This window comes from Embiotoca jacksoni, unplaced genomic scaffold (assembly GCF_022577435.1).
Source record: "Embiotoca jacksoni isolate LCO1_2020_lvr unplaced genomic scaffold, fEmbJac1.0.p SCAF_13, whole genome shotgun sequence".
In the NCBI taxonomy this organism is placed as follows: Eukaryota; Metazoa; Chordata; class Actinopteri; family Embiotocidae; genus Embiotoca; species Embiotoca jacksoni.
This window is the reverse complement of record NW_027185263.1, coordinates 3,746,723-3,771,929: the sequence shown is the minus strand read 5'-3', so window position 1 is coordinate 3,771,929 and position 25,207 is coordinate 3,746,723. Positions and strand designations below refer to the sequence as shown.

Below are 25,207 nucleotides of genomic sequence, written 5' to 3'. Positions count from 1 at the left end.
AATACTTTACTTTGGTTTAAGCCTACTACACATTTGAACACATTTGTAATATTAACCTGAAACTATTTATGATTTAAAATAAAATATACTTGTGATTTAAGGAAATGGAGAAATTCACATGGTCAGGTATCTTTTAATATCAACAGTTATCAGCTTCCTGGTACAAAAATATCAAATTATTTATCAATATTATGATTAAAAAAATTCTGTGGTTTTCTAGCCCTGTTAGCAATTGTAACTAAGATTGTAATAGCTACTGTAATTAAATAGTTTTGATCTGTTGTGTAAAAGGAAAGACAAAAAAAAAAAGCTCTCTAGCTTTTATTGTGAAGGAGTAGAAGGAAATGCAATGTGTTTGTCAGGATGTTAGTGGAGTTACCTATATAACCCCACATTCAGCAGGTCGTCAGTGTCAGGATGCCAGGATAGAGGGAATGAGTTGCAACCGAGATATTAGCCCGATCGTTTCTTGAGGTAAAGCTAAAATTGTTGAACAGGGATTTTTTTTTTATTTTTTTTTTTATCAGTGTATCTGAACATGCCTGTGGTTGTTATCCGTCTAAATTAAACTTTAACTTGTGGTTAAATGATTGCTCGTGCTCAGCAGCTTGTGAGGCACCACTGCCGTCTCTCCTGGAGCCGCAGTATGTTTCGCTCCACAGAAGTCGTGGGAGGTGGAGTGTGTTTGTGTTTTCTCCCTCCGGTGAACAAGAGCTAACAATCTCCACCCCACAAATCAGTGCCCACACAGTGTCTGTGCTCTCACACACTCCACTGACCATACCCACCATCACCACACACACCGATCCTCCGTCCCCCTGCAGCTACTCGTGTTTATTCATTGCCTTCTGATGAAAGTCTGTCCAGGACATTTCATTCAGCACGACTCCAGGAAGGCAGAGTGTGTGTGTGTGTGTGTGTGTGTGTGTGTGTGCGCGCGCGCGCGCGCGTGTGTGTGGGGCAGCGTATTGTTTGCTTCTTTCTCGAGCGTACAACAGTTACCGGTTATGGACACTGAACCGTTCAGACACACTGTTAGGCAGTCAGGCGAGTCAAGGAAGTCTGTGTGCGAAAAATATTTAAAGAGCTGCAGAGAGAAGCAGTGTGGCCTTCTGGTCTCAGCGATGCTGTCCATCATACTGTCTGAACAAAGGGAGGCGGGGAAGGAAGGATGTGAAATTGATGTTCTCACCTCCTGTTTTCTATGTGATTGAGAGTCTGTTTCCTTCTCGGCTTAATGAGGTTGGAGCCTCGCCGATATAAGATGTTCTTTAAAGTTGGAGTTTCTTTTTTTTTTTTCACACTACTTTCTTTTGTGTCGATCACAGTAGGCACATGAAAGGATGGTTGGTCACCAAGATCGCATCTGTCTTGTATGACTTCAGAGTTCAATACACAAAAAAAATTTCTTTCTCTCCACGCCTGCTCCTTTGGTTTTTCTCCGTGTTGACACTGGTGTCCTGATGTGAAGCTGTTCAATAACACTTCCATTCGCCTCCACTGCAGGGAGGAGCTCCCACTGCACTCTCGAGCTGAGGACCATTATGTAGTTTGGCACCGCTGAGCTTGTCATACCAGTCAGAATTCTCAGCGGTTCAGATGGGTTAATTGGTTTTTCACTGTGCAGAGTGTCACTGGGTTCCTAAACACACAGAGGAACATAAAAAGACAACAACACAGTTCTGTTGACCAAAACAGCCCGAGGCATCTCGTATGCTTTTATCTTGACTTAATCCTGCGTGATAAAAAAAAAAAAAAAAAAAAATCTTGTTTTGATTTATTGGGCTATTGGATGTAACGGAGTTATGTACAACTCTGGTTTAGATGCTTGAGCACAAACCTCCCCATTATATACATAACTTTGACTTGTCATGGTTTAAAGAATGACTGGAACCAAATGCTAACATTATTCAATTTCATTAATATTGGTTAGATCAACGCCATTATCACGGGACCACTGGGTGAGCGTACCGTTAAGTGTCACTTAATCAAAAATATTTTCAATACTTGCGTTCTTTAAAACTGGCTGTTGAAGGACTGAAGTGTAGAATTTAGAAGGCTTTATTGACAGAAATGTAAAATAATATTCATATTAAATTGTTCCCCTTGCCATGGAGCAGCGGAGGTGAAGCAAAAGTACGAGCAATTTTCTTAAATCATTTTTCCTTTTAGCGCGTGTGTGTGTGTGTGTGTGTGTGTGTGTGTGTGTGTGTGTGTGTGTGTGTGTGTGTGTGTGTGTGTGTGTGTGTGTGTGAACAAAAGGTTTTGTGCACTCATGTTTCTATGGCTCTGCTAGCAGAAGGACTCTTTAGGCCCAAGTACATCCTGTATGGTACATTATAATAAGCAGTACATATACATAACTGTTACCTAACATAATAAACAACAGTTATTGACATTTGGTGAACAAAAAATACAATATGTATATACATACAACCACCCATATGCATTAAAATCTGAAAGTTCAAACGTGATTTGACTGACAAGCTGTACGTTTCATTGTTTGACCCACATAGCGACTCTTCGCCATTTCCATTGCAAGACGTTGCATTTTACATATCTGAAAATCACAGTGGGGAATCTCTAGACCTGTCAGGGATGATTCATAAGCGCCTGAGCTCTCAGCTACCCTGTCGCCATAAAATAAACCAATAAGTGTCGGTTATAGAGATAGAAGTAGATGGTGGATGGTGGAAGGATTTCAGCCTCCCGCTTGTCTTGTCCTTGTTTTAAAGACCTCACACTGTTATTACATTCTCTGATGTCCCTCAAAAAGGTGCATGGTACAGAATGTGATGACCGCTGAGATGATAAAGGAAAAAGACGCATTTCAAATCATTCTTGCTCCTTTTTTCTTTCTTTTTTTTGTTAGTTCTATCTGACTGTATATTTTCTGTGTCTTCCAGGTCACCGGTGATGGCAGGTGGACTGTTTGCCGTGGACAGGAAGTGGTTTTGGGAGCTGGGAGGATATGACACCGGTCTAGAAATCTGGGGAGGAGAACAGTACGAGATCTCCTTCAAGGTAATGAAGCAAATTTTTTATTGTAATCAATAATCAACTGTGTCAGTTAGACCGCTGAGAAGAGTGTTGACTCAAATCCCCCCAAAAAATGTTGTATCCTTCAACAGTTTCCATTTAGTGTATCAGGGTGTTCAAACTTCTGGTATATTTTTTTACTGAGTATACTACACTGTTATTGGACTCTTTACATAATAACCAGTGTGAAATACACACAGTGGACTTGTGATGCGATTTGAGTAATTTTCCCCAAACTTTTTTCAAAAACTGGTCAAAGACATGAGCAGAATTTGAATTTGCCGACTTGACAGTATAGACATCAATCATATTTTTGCATTCGACCGCTTTTGAAGAATTTGGTCCCCTATGTTTCTTTCGATGTTTTGTTTATCCACAGCTTTTAAAATATCTGTCTAAAAGTCTTGTTTAACAACAGGAGACATTCCTTGATATGGTTTCAACCGTTTAGCTAAATGTAATCTTTTGCATCGACAACTCGCCACATTAATCACGCTCAGGACTCCACATTGGATTATGTTTTTTTTTTTTTTTTTTGGTCTGCTGCTTCAGCATGAATTGTTCCGCAGCGTAGATTTAACTGCTCGCGACTTGGCCGGTAGGTTGAGGAGTAATCTTTTCTCTCCCCCTCTGTCAGTGAGCTCCGGACAGACAAAACAGCCCGTCACCGTAATTGAATTCTGGTTTGAATGAGTAAGGACTTTTGTCGTCTCACTCAATTAAGCACAGAGGCCGCTGCTGGGTGCTTTGATTGGACTGGACATATGCCGCAATGTAATACTCCTCTGATTGTTACTCGGAGTGAAATTTCCAGCACGGTGGTTTTGTTGTTTACTAAAATTGGACACATAAATCTAATTTACCGTCACAGTTATTTTACTTTCAGCTGCTTCTTTGTATTAATACTCGGTTTGTTACTTGCTGCTAAATCAAGTTGAATAACAGTGATTCAACACAGATGTAACGCATGAGCTCTTTTACATGTTTTGAACAAAAGGAAATAATTGACTGTGAAGCATCTCGCTTTGCTGAGGCCTCAGTAGGAATATAAAAGAGCAGAACAGAAAGGAGCTGTAGTCCTTTTTCTTTTTCTTTTTTGAAGGATATAGGTTTTATATGAATAATAGTCTCCTTTGAATTTAACTATGATTTAAAAAGACAACAGAAAACACTTTAAACACTCAGCAAGTTTAGTCCAAATGTTTTATGTTGTTGACGATCCAAAGTTTAGACAAACGACTTCTTGATCTAATAACTTGTTACAGGGAGTGTTCTTACCTTCAGAAAAGGTGTTCCACAGGGGTCTATCCTCGGGCTGTTGTCGTTTACCTTACACGCAAATAACAAAATCCCTAAGTCAATTCCTCAGTGTCCATTATTTTGCAGATGATACCATGTTGTATCCCGCAGGCTCCACCCCAGCCCACACTCTAAAAGGTCCTCAGTTTGCCTTTAATGTTTTTCAATTAACACTTCTTAAACACAGACCAGACTACATGGTATTCTCGAACCTCCTCCAGTGACTCGCTCCCATGTTAATCTTACCGAGTTGTTCAAAATACTTGGAGATTCGAAATTCCTATTCAAGACCTAAAAATCAAACTAGTCCTCTTATTTAGAATCAAAGGATGCCTTTCTCCTTCTGTCCGTAAAACTGTTGTACAGTCAACCTTCACGCGTGTCCTTGAACACGGAGCGACTATGTACCGTCATGCTGCCCCGTCAACCCTTCAGCAGTTAAACTCTGTGTATCATAGTGCGAGACGCTTTATCACCGTTGACAGATTTTGTACTCATCACTGTCTGCATCACACGATTGGATGAACTTCCCTCACAGTCAAGTATAAATGGTATAAAATCATGCTGCTACATCTCTTCTCCCATTTAAATCCAGTAACTTCAGTACACAATCCAGTAACTCCTCATTTTTAGATGTCCGTCATGGACACACTAAAGTCGTCACAACTGGTTTCAGATATGTTGCGCCTTTTAAATGGAACTGCAAACGTACCCCACTTGGATTTAAAAGTTTTATCAGGTGTTTGTTTTTTGTTTTTTTTATTTTATGATTCTTCTAATTCTTGTTTTAATTCCTTGTTTGTTGTGTTTTTGTGTTTTTTGTGGAAGTTTCTGGCTCTTAGGTCTCTCTTGGAAAACAGATCTCAATCTCAGTGAGACGGCCTGATTAAATAGAAACTAATAGCCCTATAAGTGCATTTAGCAGAATGAACTTAATTGAAAGAACTTTCAAAAGATTGAGTTCGGGGGATTTGAGTTTTGAGTTAAAATCGCTTCTAAATTCAAAAATACAGGGAGATGTTTGCTCTTCTGTGTATCAGGCTTCAGTATCTTTAGTATAAATGCTTCATTCAGTTTGGCATTATTGGGCAAACCTACTCTGCTTAATCGGAAACGGTCTTATTTAGTAGCTAAAGGTTTACGTTTGTGACAAAGATTGAGGCATTTTATTGCTCCAACATAACCTTCTCCAATCTTACTGTGTTGTCGCCGCCGGATTTCTTTCCCCGTCTTTGTCCTTTAAATGAAAAGACTTCAAAGCTTATTTGCAATGCAGAGGTGGTAAAATGATTTAAGTGCTGCGCAGCTTTCATCCATGTTTGTTTACTAGCTCACTGGTAGTGTTGAAATGCTCCACTGGGAATGCATGGCAGCACATTCACGCATTAAGTAGTCTCATAACTTCCTAAAGGAAACTACGTGTCAAAAAAAATGAGATTATTGCACAAGACAGGTAAAGTCTGATTAATTCTTCGCGTGTGATTAAATATGCATGTGTGATTAGGTGGATTGCGTTGCTTTGATGGCATCGATGGAACTGCATTCGATAAATAAAGTTATCATTTTCAAAAGGAGATAGAAACTCCGTTCTGTGCCGAGGGGTTTTTCGTGCTCTCGTTCTGAGGTGAGCAGATTGTAGAGGTTGCATGCTGGAGGTGAGTGATAAGACTTTTAATTTAATTTGACCCGCTCTGAACTCCAAGCTGTTGATCCCTCCTGCAGCTAGAACTCTCTCCCTCCACCCCCTGTTATTAAGCTCAAGTGTTTCAGCGTGGGGATGAAGGGGATGGAAGGGGATTGGAGCAGCAGGTCAGACCTTCCCCACAGCGCGATGTGGAGAGGGTGGATTCAATCTGTTATTTCCCCCGATTCTGTTTGTCCAAGCTGGAGTGCGGCAACAGACTTGACAAGGAGTAATTGAATTGAAATAGCAGCCAGCTGATGTCCACTCTGGAGAATCAGGGAAGGGGGCGTGATGCAGAATATCAACATTCTGACTGGAAAATTACCATGTTCCATCTCAGTATTAAGTGACTGAGCTTTTTGTGTGGGCGGTCTGTGTCCATCATCCGGCGGGTTTCTTTGAGAAAGACCCGGAAAAACTCCAAACGTGCAGGTTATTCTGGACGAGGGTAATTGAATGGAAAACTTTTTGTTTCGTTTTGAAAAACGGTAACCTGTAACTTGAAAAATGTCGGTTATGTCAAAGAAGTTGTGGTCACGACAGAAGTAGGCGTAGGTCGCTGGATTTGGGAGGATGCGGAGGACGCAGTGCTGCGAGCTGCCAAGAGAAATCAAAGAAAGTTTGGAAGTCACCGTTTTATGTTTTGCTGTTAGGTTGAACATTATTGTTTTGGATATGATTTATTTATACGACAGGAAATACACCAACAACTCAGATGAAAAAAAGGAGCATTCCAGCGGGCTGATCGATAATTTACATGCCTATAACTTCCAACTGTATCCTCTTCTGTCTGTTGTTATAAACGTCAAGCTGCTATTGGAGTCTTATCTGCTTCTGTAAATATTATTTAGCTTGTCTTGAAAGGATTAGTTGACGGGATGAAAATTGAAGATTGAATTAAAGATCCCCTCCAGAATTAGAATCTCTTTTATTTTGACAAAGCAGGTTACACGTACCGTAAATGAGTCTTGGTGCGTGCGTGCCTATCTGACATGTAACATATAAAACAGACCACACAAGTACCTACACTATTTACATAAGAGAAAGTTAGACATTAAATGAGGACAAAATAAGAATACGGTAAATAGAGTAAAGCTAAGAGAGTACATCTAAAAGAGCCAGAGTGAAGGAGCCAAAAGAACGTGTGTTTTCACGTGTTTCCATGAAATTGTTCAGGTACCCGGTTAGAAAATCTTAAAATGGCATCTATGCCTCCTCCCATCATTTAACAATGATTGTTTATTTCAACATTTTTACCACAGGACATGTCTTCTACTTCACTGTCCTCATTGAAATTCCATTCATGTTGTATGTGTGATGCAAGCATCAAGTATCACCTTGGAAGTCTTTTCTGAAACTTTCGACTTCCAGGAGATAAATCTGACAACAGTCATTTAGTGTAAAACTCTGAAGGTAGGAGAGAAGAAACAATAAACAAAATATACTTCTGACTGGAGGAGGCGATGTAATCGATAATAATAATTTGTGGGTGGAGCCATACAACTTACAAAGTACTAACATGTGTTTGAATAAAATTGTTCCTTAAGTGTGCATTGAATTTGTGACATCATTGTTGTTTAATTCTACATTCAATGCAGGCTGATGATGTAAATTCATCACAACGTAATGTTGATAATAACCAATTCATTCGTGTCCATTTGTTTATACTGTTTGGGAAGTAACGGAAACCAATGGCTTCCTGGAAGAGTCCGTTTTTTTTTTTTCAGACTGTGCGGCAGTGTTTGCAGAGTGGTGAACCGTGATGTGAACAGTAATGTACTGTTTGTGTGTATTTGATGGGGAAAAACAGGGTTCAGTGTTGGAACTTCAAAGCATCTGTCCACCTGCTCACCGAAGTTCTGTCACACTTTTAAAGACTTCTTGCTGGAGAGAAAATGAGTCCGGGTCAACAACGGAGCACTGCTTTAGATACGCGGAGAATAAATTCTAAACTTGCAGAAAAGAAAAGAAAAAATCATCCATAAGAGTTTTCGCGCTGACTTTGACTGTCTGACCTTTTGACCTCAAACTCTTCCCATTAAGTTTAAATTAATACAGCAACCAAACTGCGGCTTTAAATTCTCAAACACGCGCGCCCCGCAGACTTGAAAGGTGGCTGCGCTTTCATTAAGCAGCATAACAAATCCAATTTCAGTCTTTGTCATTTAGCTAAGCGTGATTGACTCGACTTGTTCTCTTCGGTGTAATTTAGCCCGTCTGGTCTCGGCGCAATCTAGAAACACATGAACTTTTTGAACGATGCTATCACCCCTGCGGTCTTCATAGAATAGGATTATCATCTGCAATTTTCTGAGGCTTAAACCTAATCTAAGATAATGTTAATCTCTCAGGCCGTCAACATGACTCCCGACTGTCTGCTCTGAATGATTTCTTTCCTCTATTCTCTCCGCTTCATGAAATCTCTTTTTTTTTCTTTTTTATTCCTCCGTCCTCGGGGTCGCGACCCTGCAGCCCCGTGCATACATGTCCGCGCGTTTAGGACTCATCCTCCCACTCCATCCTTCCCTCCGTTGTCTTTACATTTTTGACCCCGTCTGCTCTCCATCGCTTTTGTCTTCATCGCGTCTTCCCACGCTTTTGTCTTTTTTCTCACATTGCCTTTGTTTTTTCTTCTCGGATTCCGATGACCCCGTTCATCTGATATTCACGCTGTTCGGTTACACAAACGCCGCAAACCCCCCTCCTCCCCGTGATATAATCTTTATCGCTCCCTCTGTGACTCTGCAGGTGTGGATGTGTGGTGGTCGGATGGAGGACATCCCTTGCTCCAGGGTAGGACACATCTACAGGAAGTATGTTCCCTACAAAGTCCCTGGTGGTGTCAGCCTGGCCCGGGTGAGTCTCGCATCATTTTATAGCATGTTAACGTGAACACATGGAACAACTGTCTTCAGTGTTGTGAGAGAAAAAAAGAAAAAAAAACACTGTTTCTGTGCCAAAATCTAGATCTTAAATGTCTTACAATGAATGTATAGAGGTTTGAGTATAAATTACCTGAGTGGTATCTTGTCCTGCTGATAGGTTCAGTTGTTGTTGTTTTTTGCAGAGGTTTTTTAGCTCTCTTGCTGCCCGTAGCGCAGAATGCCTGTAGATAAGGATGCAAACTGCCAACAGTGAGTTTTGGGCATCACGCAGGGTAGAACAAACCTTTTTCTCTCTTGGAAGGAGATGCGGCCGTGGAGTATTTCTGTATATTTTAATTGCAATCGGGTGGTGGCAGAAGCATTAGTGTAAGATAGCGCCTGACTGTCAAACCTCAGCACCAACCAAAATATACTTATTGCATACAGCAATGGTTCTCAACTGGTTTTAGGACCTACATATTTCATGTTTATTATTTTGACCATAGTTTTTTTTTCATTTTATTTCACAAAAAAATATAAATAGTGCAGAAATACAGAATTCCTTCATGCATTGTTAGAAACAAGATATCAGCAAAAAGTGCATGTGAAGTGCAAATGTGGCAAAAAAAAACTAAACTAAAATTTAAATGCAGACTAACAATCAAACAAGGTTTTTTTTTTAAATCTGAATTTAATTGCATTAAATATGAATTTAAAAAGCAGACTTATCTTGGACTAAATAAAAAGCCAGATTTACCTAATCCTACACCTGCTTACGAAGGCTAACTACTAATGTGACAATGTTAGTTTTAGTCGTTATCGTCAAGACAACGCTGGCAGCAAATGGCTGCTGCGCACGATGCATTATCAGAGACGCAAACAAAAGCGCAACAACTGAAGTTTGACTTTCTTTTCCCTCTTTCTTTCTTTCTCCCGTGCACACATTCACGACCCACTTTTGGGTCGCAACCCACCAATTGAGAAACGCTGGCTAAGAACATCAAAAACGGCAAACAAAATACCAAAGAGGAGCATTGAATGAGAGACCACTAAATTTGCCACCACAGTGACAAGAACACACCTCTCACACCTTCTGTGCTCGTTGCTTCGCAGTCGTAAAATGTGTCGACAAAATCTGTAGCCTTCACAGTTTTCCAGAAATTATTTCACCTTCCTGTATTCCACTGGAGCTGTAACGCTTTTACACAGTACGAGTGTTAAAAAAAACAACAAAAAACAAAGGTCATCTGGCCTGTAGCTGAACATTATTCATTATGCATGACTCAGCTTCAGTCTGACACCTGGCTCTGTTTGGCGCACCTGAATGTGTAATTAAACCTCTTGGCCTCTGTTTTTGCCTTCTTGATCTGACCATTAGCCCTTCGTGAGAGCTGTATTGAATACTGATATCAAACAGGCAGCAGATTTAACAAAACTGAAATATTTACTGTACCTCTGGCTGTGATGAGCTCCGTTTAATACCTTGTGTCTTTCGCCGTGTAGCAATTTAAAAAGATTTAAACCCAAAAACGAGCCTTGGATGGGACTGTAGTCTAAATAGCTGAACATGTAGTGATTTAAAATGGAAATAGTAATGTTATAACTTGTTCATTTATCACAAAGTGGCCTGAACTCACTGACCTGTTGTTAAATATGAGTTTTAGCTTGGCGAAGCCAGAGTTTGGACTACGAAAAAGTAAAAAGAGCCGAACCGAGCTGAGCTGTCCTAAATGGGAGCATGCTTCACTTAAATGGGTTTTCACAAAGACTCAGACACAAAACTATTGAAACTATTTTCTTCTGAAAATGTTTTTCAAAGAATGTCGGACAAGAGAATCGCCACAGACTGGACACTCGAGATGCATCAGAAAGAAGCTTTATTGAAAGTTTGGGAGCAGATGAAGAGTTCGGAGAGGGAGCTCTTCGCAGGAAAGCTTTTTGTTGTCGGCCGACTGAAAGAGGAGAGGGAGGTAAAAGAGTTTCAGACACGGTGTAAGTGTGGATGAAAAAGGTCATGAAAACCACTTCAAAATGTGGCATTTTCCCGCAAATCACACTGAGATTACCCCTTCATTCTACCTAAAAGCAGCAGCTCTTTTAAAAGCATAGTGTGGGATGTTGGTGGGGGAGTGTTGCGCCAGTTAGATGATGAAATGCATGCAAGGAAGGGCTGGTTTTAGTAATGGTAATTTAAATAATGAGTTTACATAATATGTAATGAGCTTTAACCCCTTTAGCCCTCGGTTAATTTTTTTTTAATTTTTCCACCTGAAAAACCATCCCGGAATTTAGTCAGCAACAGCTCCAAAACTGTGAGGCCAAAATGAACAAACCTCTCCTCTGTAAGATACTTGGGGTAGTTTTGAAATACAATTAATCTCCTTTTCTCCATCACCAGGCCAGAGTAAGGCCAGAAGAAATTGTCATTTTTCAATCTACCTAATCAGAATTGTAAATTAAAGAGTGAATGACCGTATTTCACTTTTTTTAAACGACACATTTGTCTGAATTGCTGGACGTCCATAACTGAGTGACGACGCGAGGCTGCTGCCGATAAGCTGCAAATGAGGCGTTTAGGGGACATCTGTGTGTTGAAGTTGCACTCCCACTCTCTAAACTGCATCGAGCTGTATCGTGCATTACAATCATTGACAGGTGAATCGAAATCGAACCTCGAGTCCAGTGAGGATTCGCATCTCTTGTACAGAGCTGTCGTACCTTATCTGCAAGCGTCCTAAAAGTCAGAAGTTTTTTTTTTTGCCAGTTATGGACACAGAGAACTCCTACAAGGGAAATCAATAAAGAGTTTATTTAGAGGATTTAGTCGCAGTTCACAAGAAGGCGTTTCAGTCACGATCTCAAAGTTCTTTGCCTCAGGTGAGAATTAAAGTCTTTCTTTTCTGTAGGCTGTTCCAATACTAAACTAGTGTTAGTTGTGTGTGCATTTCTCGTCCATACAATCATTGTAAGCGAAACATTTTTCTTAATGAAGGTGCATAGAGGATATTACCTACTCTTAAAGTTACCGTAGTTGTACAAATGGCCAAAGAACCCTCAGCAGGTCTGTGCAGACACATTCACAGACAATCCCGTGTGTGCATCAGAGGACCCCCCCCCCACCTCCAAACCCCCTTCTGAGTCGAGTCAACATGCAGGGAAATAGAACCAGTGAACTACTCTTCACCTTGAGAGCACAGAGCCTGAGTTTTCGCTGCAGGCAATAAGCTGTTCCACGGGGAGTGAGTATCTGGCTGGAGGCTTTGTTCCACTACACCTGCACCTCCAAGGGTTGCAGGATTTTTGCTTTTTATTCTTTCCAGGGAGGATTGCTTAAAAGCGCTATTCTCGTTCATTTCCCCATCCGTACCTCCAAGACCGTTACCATCTGTTTTCCCAGACATGCGTGCCTACCTACCTACCTGGGAGGCTTTGTGCTTTTTACACCTCAAAGGCTTCAGAAAGATGGATTTCCCAACGCTCGGGTGCAAATCTTTCATGTTTGCAATTGAAGGGAAACTTAAAGAACATGTTGAAGTTATCCGTGTATCAAATTAAAATGTATAACTGCGTATCTTTTATAGATAGATGTTTTCTTGAGACGGAGGTTGACCGAAACAAATGGGTAGTACTTTCTGTATGTGATAAAATCAAAAAAATGGGTAGTTTAGTTGCCTAATTGTAAACCATTGACTGCATATAAAAGTGGACCAAGCTTCCGAATCTGAAAAATGAGGCCAATGCGGAAGTGCCTTAAGCTGCAATACCACCAAGTGCCACTAGAGGTTGGCTCCAAAAAGCCTCCAGCTCCATGGACTCTCATTCAACTAGTCCTATAAAATTAAGTCAATTCTAACCCTAACCCATTTTTTGCACAATTTATTTCAGTTTTGTCAGCTAAAGTCACTCCATCTAATTAGTTTACTGTTGGTCCATCTGAAAATCGTCCTTTTTTTAATTAGAAAATAAGCTTAAAAAAGCCGTGTATTTGGGGGCGTGTTTGTTTGATTGACAGGCCTTTTGTTGCAGTCAGGTTACGGCTATCGCTGGGCGGGACGTGGTTATCGTCGGGTAGGTAATCAGATCGAGTTAGTTACACCGCTTGCTCCTCCCCCAGCTCGTCCAAATATGGTCACTTCCTGCTCCGAACTAGCAAGATGCGCCGGCCAAAATCCAAACTCGAGGCTTCATTACAGCCTTTCGTAAACCAATGGGTGACCATTGTTGGCTGCCGCTTCATGTACACAGAATAATCCACTTCAACCAGTGGATGTCGATATTTAAGCTTTTTTTTTGCAAGCTTCCACCATTAAGTCTCTGCATAAACATCTTTTGCCAAATCAAGGACACATACCAGCACATTTTGAGTCCGCTCAACAGCTTTGTTGTCGTCAAGTGAAAACACTTCCGATATAAATACATTTAAAGATTAAAGAGGAACGCAAAAAAAGAGCACTCGAGATCCAAAACCTAGAAGGAATTCTAGGAATTCTTTTCACAAAATCAGCTCAAATCCCAGCGCTCTTCATTTGCTTGTATCATTTATATGTAGGCCACACCAACACGCAGATTATACAATGTAAAAAAGGGCAGTGATGGAGTTTTCCTTTTTCCACCCTAAACACTGAAACAGTTTCTTGGCACTTTATGTTCAAGATGTCAGAGTATTTACACCAGATCTGCAGGTGGTGCAGGTTTAAAGGGAAGTGAAACAATGAGGCTTTCTGCTTCTTAATTCCTTCTCTTTATGCTCCAGGTTTCTATGAGTCTTGCCAATCTCACAGTTTCCCATTCGCTATGCTTAATGACTGCGCTGCTACATCCAACCGACAAGCGCAGAACAGGGATGTGCACAGAGCAAAGGGAAGCAATTACTTTTTTTATGTGTTCCAAGTTATGTCAATTGATCAACATCAGCACCTACGTGTTTTTGTGACCACTGGTTTGTGCACATTCGCAATTTCAGCATGGACTTGAGCAGAGAGCGCACATCACATGTTGTGTCCAACTCCGGGCAGCGGAAATCCTCAAAATGCTTCAGCAACGGAGCAATGGAGCAATGTGCTGTGGAATTTGTTCCGAGTGGTATTTGCGTTTTAAGACTGTCCAAAACCGAAGAGGGTGCATCAGGTCAGGAGCTCAACCAGGTTGGTTTTTCTTGGACATTCACGAGGTTGTGCACCAAGAATTCATCTGCGCAGGGTCAGACTGTCAACACTGAGTTCTACTGTGACGTTCTAAAGGCGTCTGAAGGAAAAACATTCACCGCGAACGACCTGAATTGTGGCGCGGTGACAATTGGGTTCTCCAAGTTTCTCACCCACAACACCGCAATCATCGTTACCTTCCCCCTACGCCGCCAACATAGCCGCTGAATTTGGCTCCCTACTACTTTTCTTTTCTTTTTTTTTAGTTCCCCAAAACATCTGCTCCAAGTTTCAGGTCCACGGAGAAATCACGAATATTCACGTACCGGTGGGAAGACTTCCTTGAGGAGTTTCGTTGGGATGGGATCCAGATGAGGAAATACTTGGCAGTTAGCTCAGACAGCTCAACAGGAGAGAAATGTTCAAGGTGTAAATCTGGTCCCACGGTCGCTTCCAGGGCTGCTGTGCTTTTAGCAACACATCAGTGGCAGGAAGGGTCGGCCCGATTCTCTCCGTCATGGTAACAATTTTATTGGTGAAGAAGTTGATACTGCTGAGAGCTGAAGGGATAGACGGCTCAGCAGAGCTGTGACTCTTCGTCAGCCTGGCTACAGTGCTGAAAAGAAACCTGGGGTTGTTTTTGTTTTCCTCCATTAATGATGAATAATATGCAGTTCTGGCCTCACGAAGAGCTTGTTTATATGATATGAAATGATCCTTCCAGGCCAGGTGAAATTCTTCTTAATTAGTGGAACGCCACTTCCTTTCCAGCTTTTGAGTTGCCTGCTTAGAGCGTAATGGTGAGTTGTACCATGGAGACAGCCTCCTCTGGTTCATGACTCTCTTCTTCCGAGGGGCGACATTATCTGGAGTTGTGCTGCACTCAGTTCATCAGCAACAAAAGTTGTCTCCAAACTTGTTGATATCACTTGTATTAAGGGACTTAAGTTATATACATTTTCCCAGATGTCTAAGTGGTCACATGGTCTCCCCTCCACTTTAAATATTGCAAATTTCTCAGTCAGTTGCTTCACAGATCTACATAATGTTTCAGAACCGCGTAGAATGACGAGACATAATCAGACATCACAGCTTCCTCAGACCAGATATATAAAAAGAGGTAACGCTGAAACATTTCAGTCTTTTATTAAGGCACCTTGTAAATTAGCACATAATTCAGTTCAGTGTTGTATCCCGCTTTCATGACTAGAGACAAGTCGCTTCTGTTTTTTTTTCCCTCATCACTCGCCTCCCGACGCTCGGCGACAGGTCCTGTATGATGACTGGCCTCCTTTCCACTGAGCGGCTTTGATCATTTTGTCATGTCAAATCAATCAAAACATCAAGGATGGCACGAAGTACAAATGGCGGCTCAGTCTGCGTTTCAGTGGCGACACGACGCCCAGAAACATCCGCTAACGGACCACTCGAGTTTCAGCCGTTGAAGTGGATTTCATTCCCTCCCAGAAGATTTCCGTTCGCATCGACAATCGCTGTTGATATTTTTTGCACGTGATGTAAATGTTAGCCGGTACAAACACAACGGATAGCCTTGGCTGTGCTCTATTATAAAGTCCACCAACACTTTACTTGTATTATTCTGCATCCTGCTTTTCCTCTTCCTCTCAAACGTGGGTTCTTGAAAAATCAAGTGTGTTAAATATAAACTGTAGCACCACGAAACGAAAGCTGGATCGTCCGACAAGTTGTTAGGAACAAATCTACTGGGAATCACTTGACTCTGAGGGTTTGAATGGATTAACGATGTTGAAGTGAAACTGAGCCCCAACTTGTCACCTTATCCTCAAGGAAAGAGGACTTAATACGCGTTGGTATTACCAGTGGATTTCACGAATTTGCAGAGTCGAATGAAAATTCTCTGCGGGTTTACTGTTGCACGCACGCCCCGTCACATCACACACGGTCCCGCAGCTCCGAGTCCCCAATCTCAATTCGTTGCTTTCACTTCACGACCTGCCGTTTCACTGCTTTAATTCACTGTACGTCACCTGCTCGTCGTGCAACATCCAACGCTAAAGAGCCCTGATTTTACCTCAACGGGACCAAAATTAGAGCTGAAAGCTGATTACTGAAAGAGTAAATGTTGCCCATCGGGCCACTACATACACACGTATGTGTCATGTGTGTAAATAGGCTGTTTTCTGGTAAAAAAAAAAAAAAAAAAAAAGAATATGGTGACTGAGTCGTGTGTGTTTTTCTGAAGAGGTCGCTGTGTTTGAATCGCTGCTCATTGTGGATTTTGTATATTATGTTGTGTATGTTTCAGTTTAATGTTAGTGAAATTGTACGGCTGCTATCTCGGCCAGATCTCCCTCGTAAAAGAGATTTTGATCTCAATGGGACTTCCTTGGTCAAATAAAAAGGTCAAATAAAAATGCCATAACTCCATCATGAGGTGATAATACTCAACGTCAATGTTGCGTCGACAGTTTGTCGCGCTGCTCCAAAAACCAAAGTGATGCCGTGTTCATCACGTTCACACTGAATTAGCAAAGTTCCCCCTTTGGGAGAAACTGCGATCATCTGCTTCTTATTTAAAGAATCAACTCCATCACAGCAAAGTTATTCCGGTCTGCGTCCGTGGATGAAGCTCCCGAACCAAACCGAGTTACCGCTGAGCCTCATCAGAGCAAAAAGAGCACCTAAGATTTGGAGTAAAATATGCACTTATTGTCATTCCAGAACCTGAAGCGCGTGGCCGAGGTGTGGATGGACGAGTACGCCGAGTACATCTACCAGCGGCGGCCCGAGTACCGCCACCTGTCGGCGGGAGACATGACGCTGCAGAAGGAGCTCAGGAACCGACTCAACTGCAAGAGCTTCAAGTGGTTCATGAGCGAGGTGGCCTGGGATCTGCCCAAACACTACCCACCGGTGGAGCCTCCTGCTGCTGCATGGGGAGAGGTACAGCCTGTTAACAAATGCTTTATAACAAGCCAATGGAAAAAGTAGATCAAGATCAACGAGACACAGCATCGTGAACATCAGATAAAAACAGCTTGAGCTCATTTGTTTGGTCCCACATTAAGCTGCTTTTTCTCTCTAAATGTATTTTAGATATGTTGGCTTGTGAGCCAGCGCTTCAGTCTGAAGATCATTTTTTTTCCTTTTTCTCGTTATTAGCGTCTCATTGTTTTTTTCTCCAGTGGTGTGTCATGGCGGGCGGGAAGATTCCGATCATTAGTAGCAGCTTCTTCAAAAATGACTCGAGAAGCAGTCAAAAAAAAAAAATGAATGCCATTTGACTCCAACAGTCCCGACTGGTCTGTCGTACCAGACTGCTGCCGGGAAATGCACTCGGATCGCACCCTATTCAACAAGAACAGGAGCTTAATTGGGATCGTCATGCTTCTCAAAATACATCAAATTTGGGGTGTAACACTGCTTTAAATCTGCCTCGGCGGTTTGACGCATTTTTTTTTCTTCATATTCTTGAAGGACTTCAAACTGTTCCTGGATGAATGACGGATGGCTCCTGCTGACTGACCCCTCGACACCCGTGTCCTTTTGTGTTGACGTGACTCTCTGTGCGTGTTTGTGTTCGTAGATCCGTAACGTGGGCAGCGGCATGTGTATGGAGAGCAAACACTTTGTGTCCGGGAGTCCCATCCGCATGGAGAGCTGCGTGAAGGGTCGGGGCGACGTGAGCTGGAGCCACGGACAGGTGAGCAGCCAAAACTTTGTGTTTTGATTTGAAAGTATGACTTGTTAACCTCGTTCCAACTCCTCAGAGCTCAGTTTTCATTTGGAGCTTGAACGGGTACCATAAAGTAATGCAGAAGGCGGGCAGGCAGAAGTTGACGGAACATGTTCGCGCGGACAGGGCGGTATCAAAGAAAGCATGCAAAATAACACAAAAATACGCCCGAGAAGTTCCTAAACACACGCAAACGTGTTCATTTATAATGTTTGCAAAAGAAGTAAATGCATGTTCAATATTTTGACTAGTTTATTATAACTATGAAATCACTGGATCAAGTCGATGCACACGTCGCTGTGAGCATCTTTTTTTGAAAAGCTCACATGGAGGTCTAATGAGAATAAAGTAAAACTGGGTTTATTTTTAAATCTGCTTTTGTATAGATGACGCATTCTTCGGTCTCTGCCCCGTTAATTTCCTGCTGGCTAATGTGACACCGTGTTTGAAGAGCCGTGGGCCGGACGGGCAGCTTCACCGCGATCCGTCTCTTTTCTGTAGGCGGCTGACTGAGGCTTGTGTAATCACCACACGTTAAACAATCTAAAGTATTTCTCGTTGATCATTAATTCATTTGTCGAAAGGGAGAACAGCGCAGGGGGAAACGAGCACAACCTCGTGGGCAGCGAAGTACGCTTGACGTGCTTCCCGCCGATCCTCCGTGGGCGGCGCGAAAGAAAATCTCTAATCCGCAGAATTAACAAACTGCTACTGTGGGTATCGATGAGAAAACGCCCGTCTTCACTGGAATAAAAGCGCACGAATTAAACCCCGGCGTTTCCTTTAGGATGCATGAGCTGATTTGCGAGTGTATTTGAGCAGATTCGGCGCGGCGGCGTCCGGGCCTCCGCCGCTCTTGCGGGCCGACCTGCAGTGGTTCTGGCTTGATGGCCGGAGCGACGAGCCAGAACTGTCCCATTTTTTTTTTTTTTTTTTGTCGGTCTACCTTCGTTTATAGCGAGACGCACGGACACTCGCACCGAGAGAGGGAATCGTTTGGGGCGGCCCACACGTTGCTGAAGGCGAGGCAGGAGTTCAGAATCTCCTAAGAATGGAAACGGGTTGATCTGCCCAGACTCTCTTTGATTTGATTTGTTGCAGCAGTCATCCTTCAGTCCAATACTGAGATCACGGGACATAAAAAGGGTCCGAAGGAAACTTTTTTTTTTTTTAAATCTCAGTCGAAACGTTTGGGTCGTGAGACAGATTTTCTGTGTCTTTCCGAAGAGGAATCCCAAGACTTTCGGTTTCTCTCCTGAGATTTGACTGTTGTTTACATATTGTCTCTTTAGTAATTGTGTTTCTTTGGCTAAACACACATAAATGTCACGCACAAAGAGCGCTCGCAACAGAGGCTTTATTATCTTCGCATTGTTCCGAAGGACTCTGTTTGTACTCGCACGTCAGACTGAAGACCTTTAAGCCGGGCTCATAATACAACCTTAATGGATTGAATGTCCCCTTTTGTTTCCACAGCTGAAATACTGCGCCTCAGAGCTCTGACAGTTTAATTGCTTTAATCTGAAGATGCATTGTAGTTTAATTTGTGTCACAGTTGCGATCTGCATTCGGAGCCAGCGAGAAATGGATTCGCTGCAAATCACTGGAGGCCTCTGGCAGCTGTCCTTGTCAGGGCTTTTTGGTTCCGTACAAGAGGAGATGATGATGACGAAAGTTTGTGGAGCTGCTTCAGTCCGTCACTATCACGGAAAATGAAATAATAATAATAACTTTATTTATATAGCACCTTTAAAAACAGAGTTTACAAAGTGCTCTACAGAGAAGCGAAGCATAGTCGTAACATAACGTCAATACCGGTAAACATTTAAGAAAACAGGAGGCAAAAAAAAACAAACCATAAAGGTAATGAATGCAAGGAAACCAAACAAATAACCAAGACGAGCAAATGGAATAGAAAACAAACAAATAAATAAAAGAATAAAACAAACAAACAAAAACAGGAGAACAAAAAAACTGCATAACCAAACAAGGACGACATCACTTAATAGCAATTCTATAAAAATGGTTTTTAAGAAGTGATTTAAAATAAGTCAGTGATTCTGCGAGCCTTATCTCCTCAGGTAGGTCGTTCCAAAGTCGAGGGGCTCTAATGGCAAAAGCACGGCCACCCTTTGATTTAAACCTCGACTTTGGAACGGCCAGAAGGGCCCCACCGGAGGATCCAAGGCTGCGAGTTGGCTCATACGGGGCTAACATTTCAGTAATGTAGCTCGGGGCCAGACCCAGGCGGGCCTTAAAAGTGATCAACAAAATCTTAAAATCAATTCTAAAACCAACCGGGAGCCAGTGGAGAGAGGCCAGAACTGGAGTGATGTGATGTCGTCTGTTAAGACCAGTAAGAAGCCGAAGCTAACTAAGGACTAGTTGGAGGCGGGAGAGAGATTTTTGGTTCATGCCAGAAAGGAGGGAGTTGCAGCGGTCGAGTCGAGAGAAAATGAGTGCATGAATTCCTTTTTCCAGGTCAGAGTGTGACGGCATGGGTTTGATTCTGGAGATGGTTCTTAATTGAAGGAAGCAGGACTGGACCATTTTTTTTGGATCCGTGTTTCAAAGCTTAACCGGGAGTCAAACATTACTCCCAAGTTTCTGGCGACAGGTTTAATGAAAGAAATAATGCCACACATGATCAACAAAATGCCGATGAATAATGAATGCGAAGGCCACAATAATACTCAAATAGTTTGCCAAGTCGGGGGGAACCTCCTCGACACCTTTTTTTTTTTTTTTTTTTTAGATTTCCTCCACAAATTTAGAAAAGCATCACGGTACGAAGGAGCTTTAATTTGGTTCAGCCAATAAGTGTGAGGGCTAAAGCCAGGGGAGGAAGAAAGTATTATATTAATGTATAGTGGCAAAAAATATTTTTGACATTTTTACTCTAAAAGGCGGGATCAAAAAAGTTGAAGGTTTCTGTTGGGCACAGACCGAGTACACCGCAGTCAGGTGCATGGAGCACTTGCAATTATAACACGGACCTGAAACGGGGAGAAAAAAAAAGCCTCGGGACCTTTTTTTCGTTGCTGCTTTTTCATAGTTGAAATGTCTTACTTAAAAAATAATTAAAATAGGAATAATTTTTTTTTTTTTAAAGTCCAATTGGTTCACTGCAGGTACAAAACTTCGAACTACACGCATTGTGTTTCTAACTTTGAAAGACTTTCATGTCTCCCTCCGGTCCGTTTCCTTCACGTCGCCGTTGAGCGGTCCCCTTTTTTTTTTTTTTTTTCCCCTTTCGCTTCACACGCGAGAACAAATGTGACAACCCGACACGACTGTGTTCCCCCCGCAGGTGTTCACCTTCGGCTGGAGGGAGGACATCCGGGTGGGCGACCCCATGCACACTAAAAAAGTCTGCTTCGACGCCATCTCCCACAACAGCCCCGTCACCCTGTACGACTGTCACGGCATGAAGGGCAACCAGCTGTGGCGCTACAGAAAGGTGCGTCAGAGACGCGTCGTCTTTACGCCTTCGCATTTCAGAACATATTGTTCTCTCCCTGCGCTTTCATTACAAAACGTCAAAATGCAAATCGCTTCAAAACGAATGACTCCGAGGCCAATTTATCATCCGCCGAAGTTTTTGCACGTTTTGGAAGGGAATCGGAATCTACCCCGAAGCCGATTGAATATTAATAGGACCTCGTTATGCAGCTGTAAGCTCCCGTCGTAACACTACGTGTCATACGGGAGGCCACGTTGGTGGGACTTAATGCGGTCACCAACGAGCGTGTTCGCAGCAGTAAACAACCAAATGGAAAAGCTTCATTTCTGTAAAAAATGATTTTTAATGCATGTCGAAGTCCCTCAGCATAACAAAGCGTTTCCTCTTGAATGGTGTAAGTGCTTGATTGTCCTCGATCCGGGCCGTAATGCTTCAAAGTTAACAGAGTTAGCTAAAAAACCTGCACTTTAAGCTCATCTAATGGACCCAATGTTGTATCAATTCAGATTTCCATTTTTTTTTATTACAAAGCGGATCTTGGTGCTGTAATACATACGGTGTCAGAGTGTAAATGCTCTCAATCCGTGATTGGTTATTCAGAAAAGAGTCAGCCAATCAGAAGAGAGGGCCGGTGATATTAATCGTGCCTTGAAGACAAAAGACACAAAACCAAATTTTCTTGGAAGAGCTCCAGAGATGAGCTTAAAAACGCAGATGTAAAACTGCACCGAGACTCAAATCCACAAAAATATCTTTCCTCTGGAAATCAAAGCTGCAAATACAACGCTCGATCGGCGTAAAGCCTCGGCCCTTTAAAAAACAGAAATATAATAGTGGTTGTTTTGTTTGTTTTTTTTAAACCAAGAGCGGTTTGTAAATTCTTTCAAAAGAGATCACAATCTACAAAATAAGGATCAAATTTCTAACTTGTATTACCGGTACTTGGTTCCAGTACGGGCCAAAACTGGAATCAAACTCGGTACGCGGTATCCCGCCTGTGACGTCTGCGGCTCGGCGTCACGGCGTTTACGATTTCCTTCCTCCTCTCCCCTTTTCTTCGCCCTCCAGGATAAGAGTCTGTACCACCACGTCAGTAACAGCTGCGTCGACAGCAACCCGAGCGAGCGGCGGGTCTTCATGAACACGTGCGACCCGTCCTCCCCCGGCCAGCAGTGGCTGTTCGAGAGAACCAACGGCACCGTGCTGGAGCGCTTCAACCGGGCCGCCAACTGAGAGACCCCCGTCGCATCCGAGAGGAAAGGACTCGCGCAGACGTGCAGCTGCTGGGGTGTCCCCCCCCCCCCCCCCTCCCCTCCTCCTCCTCCTCCCCTTTACCTCACGCTGAGGTGACAGCTTTTTCTCTTTGTGGGTGCCGGGACACCGTGGTGGTGGGTGGAGGGTGGAGGGTGAGGTGGTGGTTAAACGCACCACTTTGCGGAAAAGACTTGAAGAGTTGAGCTCTGACGGACGGGTTCGTGTCGAAAAGTGACTTTGTGTGAGTCGTTCTGTCACAGTGGTGCCGTGGCAGCGATTATCTGACATTCCTCCTCGTTCCTTTTTTTTTTTATATTATTTTTATTATTTTTTTATTTCCTCCGCCTTTACCCGTTGTCTTTCTTTCCAGTAGTTTTGTTCCTCCCTCCGTCCACCTACCTTTTATTTGTCTTTTTTTTTTATCCTCCGTCTCTCTCGTCTCTTCTGCTCTGCCTCTGCCTTCGTGTCCGTCTCTATCTCGCCTGCATGACTGCACCTTTGCCCACCTCCATTCTCCCTCTCAAATCCCCTTATGTCTCCTCCAGCTCTGACAACCTCCCTGGAGGGGAGGGAGGGGGTTGGGAGGTACGGGGGAGGGGGGGGGGGGGGGCTCCCGCTGAGCCAAAGTCATCCTGACACCTGGGTGAAGCCAGGCAGAACCACTCTGAAAATCACCTGGTGAATTGATTCTCCTTTGCAACCCTTATCCACCCGTCTGTCCCCTCCCTCGGCTTGTACCCCCCCCCCCCACCCCTACCACCCACCCACCCCCACCGGTCTGCGGGCGGAGCTGCCTCGAAATGTAGCTGGTAGAAGATGACGAAGAGAGCGGAAAGGAAAAGCTATCGCCACCTTTTGCCACCACGCGCCCCGCTTCTTACTTTTTTTCCTTTTCTTCTCGTGCTCTCCTCGCCGTATTTACCGATGAGTCGACTCACGTGCCCCCCCCCCCCCCCCCCCCCCCCGCCCCGCACCATGAGGACCCGTTTGCCGTTATGGTTGTGATAGTGCAGGCAGGAGCTGCCATTACACCTCTTTGACTCCCCACCCCTCCACCACCCCCACCCCCCACCTCTCTGCTTGCTGTGCGCATTTTTTTGCCGCCTCCCAATCAGTCACCGGAACGACCTGGTCACAGGCGGCCGAGCCGAGGGGTGGGGGGTGGGAGGGGGGGGGGGAGTCCAGTCACTCCACAAAACAGACGCCCGGCCCCGGACGACTCGCTGTGCGTGACTGGCAGGCCAGCTGATTCACAGTGGGGTGCCGCCGCCCGATTGGCCGGCAGCCGAGCGCTGACACATGACTTTAGCGTAGAGTGTGAGCAGGAGGAGAGACGGGCAGAGGGGGGGGGGGGGGACTATTCCTGATGGGCTCGCCAAAGGTAGATCTGGGATTGAGACGAACGTGGGGGGTGGTGCGGGAGGGGGGCGGGGGGGGAAAAAAAAGCATAAAGCACTTACAGGATGATAAACTTGAATGAAATCTTAGTGCCTTGTTGGAAGAGGACTAGATGTTGTGTGGTGTGTGTTTGTTTTGTGTGTGTGGGGGGGGGGGAGGGAGGGGGGGGTCCAACAGGTCCAGAGCAACATGAGGGAACAATTCACTCAATTCAGGAAGTCACCGTTTTGTTCGAAAGTCAGTGAAAAACCGCTCGCTGTGAATAAAGCTGAAGACGTCTTTGTCCACCACAGTTGCTCCCCGCCTGCGAAGGTTAACCTCCAACCCTCAGAGGACCCGCGTCGTATTTTAAATCATGACATCGATGTTGCGGTGTTGCCCCCCCCCCCCCACTCCCCCCACCCTGTTCAATCCAAAGTACTTTAATGGGGGAAAGGGAATTAACCGTTGCCGTTTACCAATGTTGCCACCCACCTTTATAAAGCCCTCTGACTTCTCGTTTGTTTCTTCCCGCGTTTTAATGAAATGTCGTTTCTTCTTTTGTTCGGAGGCTGACTTTTTGATTGATTTTTGTTGGAACCCCCCCCCCCCCCCCCGTTTGACATGATGTTCTGGGATGTCCTGGGATGTCCTGGTCCGTCGCCTGCACCCGGCCTCTGATCCGATTTGGCGAGGCAGAACAAATGTACAGCGTTCGCCATTTTAAATCGTCACATCCCGGTGTTGTGCTCCGCGTCCATTCTAACAGTCGGCAGGAGACCAAAAGAAAAGAAAAAAAAAGTCATATCCTCTCACAGACCTTACTGCAAAAGTATATTTTTTAATCGCACATTAGGCCATCGGCAATTTATATGCAACGTTTCTCCTGCTTTCTAAATAATTCATCATACAGTATGTGTCTATAGGGCTGGGTCCCAAACTTTAATACTATCTAGTATAAAAAAAAAAAAAAAAAAAAAAAATTTTTAAATGCCTCATCATTAGGTTCAAACTTTTATGGTTTTGTTATAAAAAAAAAAAAAATTAAAAAAAAAGGCACAACGTTTTCTACCTTTACACAGAAGCAAATCTCAGAGGTAGTGAGTCACAGCTTCCCCCGTACGCAGCCTCCCCGGCCGTCCTCGGCCGGCTCGGCTCGCCCACGTGGATCAAAACGCTCCCGTTTCAGCCGAGGTGGATCTGCGTCTGATTTCGCTCACTTTGGCAACACGGACGTACGGGTCGCGTGACGGCTGAAGTGACAGCGGACGTTATCGTCTTGGCGTTGACTTTGCGCGCCGTCGTCGCTCCACAGCGAATAATTCGCTCGGCCCGAACACGCACCAACGGGCCTTTTTTGGGGGA

General features: G+C 43.7%; 1 protein-coding gene across 1 annotated transcript in view; it reads left to right on the top strand.

Moving 5' to 3' along the window:
* Positions 1 to 24,005, top strand: part of LOC138196162 (polypeptide N-acetylgalactosaminyltransferase 10-like) — an 86,927-nt gene extending 62,922 nt beyond the window's left edge. The window contains exons 7-12 of the mRNA XM_069145956.1: positions 2,907 to 3,024; positions 8,771 to 8,878; positions 16,734 to 16,955; positions 17,599 to 17,715; positions 21,059 to 21,208; positions 22,280 to 24,005. Of these exons, the coding sequence (XP_069002057.1) occupies positions 2,907 to 3,024; positions 8,771 to 8,878; positions 16,734 to 16,955; positions 17,599 to 17,715; positions 21,059 to 21,208; positions 22,280 to 22,444 (880 nt within the window). The 3' untranslated portion in view covers positions 22,445 to 24,005. The remainder of the gene's footprint in view (positions 1 to 2,906; positions 3,025 to 8,770; positions 8,879 to 16,733; positions 16,956 to 17,598; positions 17,716 to 21,058; positions 21,209 to 22,279) is intronic.
* The last annotated feature ends 1,202 nt before the right edge of the window (positions 24,006 to 25,207 follow it).